Source organism: Apteryx rowi, unplaced genomic scaffold (assembly GCF_003343035.1).
Source record: "Apteryx rowi isolate R43461 unplaced genomic scaffold, aptRow1 scaffold_498, whole genome shotgun sequence".
In the NCBI taxonomy this organism is placed as follows: Eukaryota; Metazoa; Chordata; class Aves; order Apterygiformes; family Apterygidae; genus Apteryx; species Apteryx rowi.
The window spans coordinates 17,982-22,186 of record NW_020450758.1 but is presented as its reverse complement, the minus strand read 5'-3'; the positions used below and the strand labels follow the sequence as shown (position 1 = coordinate 22,186).

General features: G+C 66.2%; 1 protein-coding gene across 1 annotated transcript in view; it reads left to right on the top strand.

The window, feature by feature from the left end:
* PHOX2A (paired like homeobox 2A) overlaps positions 1-3,516 on the top strand; it is a 10,746-nt gene extending 7,230 nt beyond the window's left edge. Inside the window, exons 2-3 of the mRNA XM_026079259.1 lie at positions 1,454-1,641; positions 3,073-3,516. Of these exons, the coding sequence (XP_025935044.1) occupies positions 1,454-1,641; positions 3,073-3,516 (632 nt within the window). The remainder of the gene's footprint in view (positions 1-1,453; positions 1,642-3,072) is intronic.
* Positions 3,517-4,205: the final 689 nt, after the last annotated feature.

Here is a 4,205-nt window from a genome sequence, read left to right as displayed (position 1 = left end):
CCCTGCCCGGTGCGACGCTGCCCGTCCCGCCCTGCCCGGTGTGTCCCTGCCTGTCCTGCCCGGTGCACCCTGCCCGTCCCGCCCGATACGTCCCTGCTAATCCTGCCCGATGCATCCCTGCCCGTCCTGCCCGGTGCACCCTGCCCATCCTGCCTGGTGCATCTCTGCTAATCCTGCCCGATGCTTCCCTGCCCGTCCCACCCGGTGCACCCTGCCCGTCCCGCCCGGTACGCTCTGCCCGGTGCATCCCTGCCGGTCCCGCCCGGTGAGCTCTGCCCGGTGTATCCCTGCCCGTCCTGCCCGGTGCATCCCTGCTAATCCTGCCCGGTGCGTCCCTGCCCGGTGCACCCTGCCCGTCCTGCCCGGTGCGTCCCTGCCCGCCCCGCCCCGTGCGCTCTGCCAGGTGTATCCCTGCCCGTCCCGCCCGGTGAGTCCCTGCCCGACCCCCCCGGTGCGCTCTCCCCGGTGCATCCCTGCTAATCCTGCCCGGTGCGCTCTGCCTGTCCTGCCCGGTGCATCCTGCCCGTCCCGCCCGGTGCATCCCTGCTAATCCTGCCCGGTGCTTCCATGCCCATCCCGCCCGGCGCGCTCTGCCCGGTGCGTCCCTGCCCGGTACGTCCTGCCCGTCCCACCCGGTGCACCCTGCCCATCCTGCCCAGTGCGTCCTGCCCGGTGCGTCCCTGCCCGTCCGGCCCGGTGCATCCCTGCCCGGTGCATCCTGCCCGGTGCACTCTGCCCGGTGCATCCCTGCCCGTCCCGCCCATCACATCCCTGGTCATCCTGCCCGGTGCGTCCCTGCTAATCCTGCCCGGTGCATCCCTGCCCGTCCTGCCTGGTGCACCCTGCCTGTCCCACCCGGTGTGCTCTGCCCGGTGCGTCCCTGCCCGTCCCACCTGGTGCTTCCCTGCCCGTCCTGCCCGGTGCATCCCTGTCTGTCCCACTCGGTGTGCTCTGCCCGGCGCATCCCTGCCCATCCTGACTGGTGCATCCTTGCCTGTCCTGCCCGGTGCACTCTGACTGCCCTGCCCGGTGCATCCCTGCCTGTCCTTTGTAGTGCATCCCTGCCTCTCCTTCCTGGTGCATCCCTGCCTGCCCTGCCCAGTGCACACTGCCCGGTGCGCTCTGCCTCTGCCTGGTGCAGCCCTGCCTGTCCTGCCTGGTGTGTCCTGCTCGGTGCACTCTGCCCATCCTGCCCGGTGTGCTCTGCCCGGTGCGTCCCTGCCGGCCCTGTCCAGTGTGTCCTGCCTGGTGCATCCCTGCCCATCCTGCCCAGCACGTGCTGCCTGGTGCATCCCTGCCCATCCTGCCCAGCACGTGCTGCCTGGTGCATCCCTGCCCGTCCTGCCTGGTGCGCGCTGCCCCGTGCACCCTGTCCGTCCCGCGCTGCCCTCCCTTTTGCTCGTGCTSTGCCCGGCGTGCCCGGCACCGCTCACACCCGCCTCTCCTTCCCCAGTGCCCTACAAGTTCTTCTCGGACCCGTCGGGCATCAACGAGAAGCGGAAGCAGCGGCGGATCCGGACCACGTTCACCAGCTCCCAGCTGAAGGAGCTGGAGAGGGTCTTCGCCGAGACGCACTACCCCGACATCTACACCCGGGAGGAGCTGGCCCTCAAAATCGACCTCACCGAAGCCCGGGTGCAGGTGAGCAGGGCGCAGCCCCGGGCAGGGTGGGTGTCTCCGGCTCCCATGCTCCGGGATGCCGGGGGGGGAGGATGCTCCGCTCTCTGCTCAGCCTGGGAGCTGGCGTAGCCCCGGGTGCAGCAGAGCCCTCGGAGACCTTGGGGCTCTGCCGGTTTGCTCCCCCCTGTTTCGGGTTGTGTCGGGTGAAGCGATGGGGACCCGCCCCCCTGGGCAGGATCCCAGTGCGATCTTGCGGTTTAAATCCRTGCAAGCGTCTCCCCCCTGGCAGGAATAGGGAGCGTTTCCCTGACCGCTGCCCAGAGGGTCTCCCTAAAAACCAGCTGTGATGGGGGACTTCCTTACAGTCCCGGTGAAAGGCGCCGGTTCAGCGAAACCCCCCGGCAGGCAGGAGCACGGCGAGGTGCTTCACACGGGGGCTGCGGAGGGGCCTGTGCGCGTTTCCCCCCCGTGTCCCGGGTGTCTCCCGCCCTGCATCCGCCGGCTGCAGGCAGATCCGAAGCCTGAGCTGGTCCCAGGCAGCTGGGAGCACTCGGGCTTTGGGGAGGGAGGCGGCGTTTTGGGCAGACGCTCGGTTTGTCTGCTTGGGTGCGATTTCAAAGCAAAAGGGAGCACGAGGGGTGCTGATCCAGGGAAGGAGGAGTGCACGGAGCCGTGCCGGGGTTGGAGCAGCCGATTCAGCCCGGGGAAAGGCCAGGATCAGAGCAGCGAGCCGGGAAGAGCTGGGCGCCGAAGCGGCGCCCACGTTTGCACTCAGGAGGGGGGGATTTGCTCCAGCCCCAGTCCGCCCAGGAGGATCCCCCCGTGTGTCCATGGTGGTTTCCGAGCGTGCGGAAACCGGCCGAGTCCAGTGTCACCCCTGGAGTTGAGGCACTATGGAAAATTTGGGGGCTGTGCTTTAGGGCCGTGCAGGTAGCTGGGCTGCAAAGAGCAAATAGCAAATAATTGCAAATAGCAAATAGCTGCAAATAATTGCAAATAGCAAATATAGCTGCAAATAGCAAATAGCTGCAAATAGCAAATATAGCTGCAAATAGCAAATAGTTGCAAATAGTTGCAAATAGCAAATAGCTGCAAATAATTGCAAATAGCAAATATAGCTGCAAATAGCAAATAGCTGCAAATAGCAAATATAGCTGCAAATAGCAAATAGTTGCAAATAGTTGCAAATAGCAAATAGCTGCAAATAATTGCAAATAGCAAATATAGCTGCAAATAGCAAATAGCTGCAAATAGCAAATATAGCTGCAAATAGCAAATAGCTGCAAATAGCAAATATAGCTGCAAATAGCAAATAGTTGCAAATAGTTGCAAATAGCAAATAGCTGCAAATAATTGCAAATAGCAAATATAGCTGCAAATAGTTGCAAATAGCTGCAAATAGCTGCAAATAGCAAATAGCTGCAAAGAGCCTTTCCCCCGGCCGCGCTCCAGGTCTGGTTCCAGAACCGGCGCGCCAAGTTCCGCAAGCAGGAGCGCGCCGCCAATGCCAAGGGCGCCGGCGGCACGGGCACCGCCGCCACCGGCGCCGGCAAGAAGTCGGACCCGCGCTCCTCGTCGGAGGACGACGAGTCCAAGGAGTCGAACTGCAGCCCGACGCCGGACAGCACGGCCTCGCTGCCCGCCGCGGGCAGCCTGAACAGTCCCGGCAGCAGCCTGAGCCCCAGCCCCGGCGCGGGGCAGCCGCTGGGACCCGGCCACCCCGCGCAGCCGCTGAAGGCGCCCGTGTGGCCCGGCGTGAGCACCAGCAGCGGCGCCGCCAACGCCGCCGACCTGCTCAAGGCGTGGCAGCCGGCCGAAGCCATGCCGGGACCCTTCTCCGGCGTCCTCTCCTCCTTCCACAGGAAGCCCAACGCCCTCAAGACCAACCTCTTCTGATGAGCCGGGTGCGAGCATCCCCACCACCGCCACCGCCACCGCGGCCCCCCCCTCTCCCTCCCCTTCCCGGCACGCTGCCCCCTCCGGCAAAGCGCCCGGAGTGCCGCCGCTCCGGGAGCTGCCGCTCGGTGCAACGTGCCTGCACGTGCGCACGGGACCCTGCTCCGGCTCCCAAGCCCCGGACCAGGCTCTGCTGCCTCCGCGCTGCCGCTGCTCCGGAGGGACAGGACAAGGATGAGCCTCCCCCCCCCTCCTTCCCCGGTGCACAGGGATTTGGGGCACTTTGGAGGGGCCGGGAACTGTCGCCGGAGGAGCCGGTTTGCTGTGACTGTGGGAGCCGTCGGAGCGCCCTCGGGCATCGCCGGGAGCAGGATGGGGCCCTTCCCGCGGTGCTGCCGCCGGCGGAGCCGAAGGCGCCCGGCTCATCCCGCCGGACCTTGCAAAGGGGCGCCGGGTCCGCGCGTGCGTGTGCGTGTGCGTGTGTGTTCGTGTCGCTTCTTCAGCCGCGGCGGCGGGTCGGCTCTGCCCTTGTCCCCCCCCCCCCTTTTTGCCCGGAGCCATCCCGCGGGATTTCGGGGAGCCGACCCGTGCCGTTCCCAGCTTCGTGCCCTGCTGCTCCCCCTCCCTGGCCCCGCGGCGGCGGCTCCCAGGATGCGCGGGGACCTCGTCGGATGCTGGATGAGGGTTTG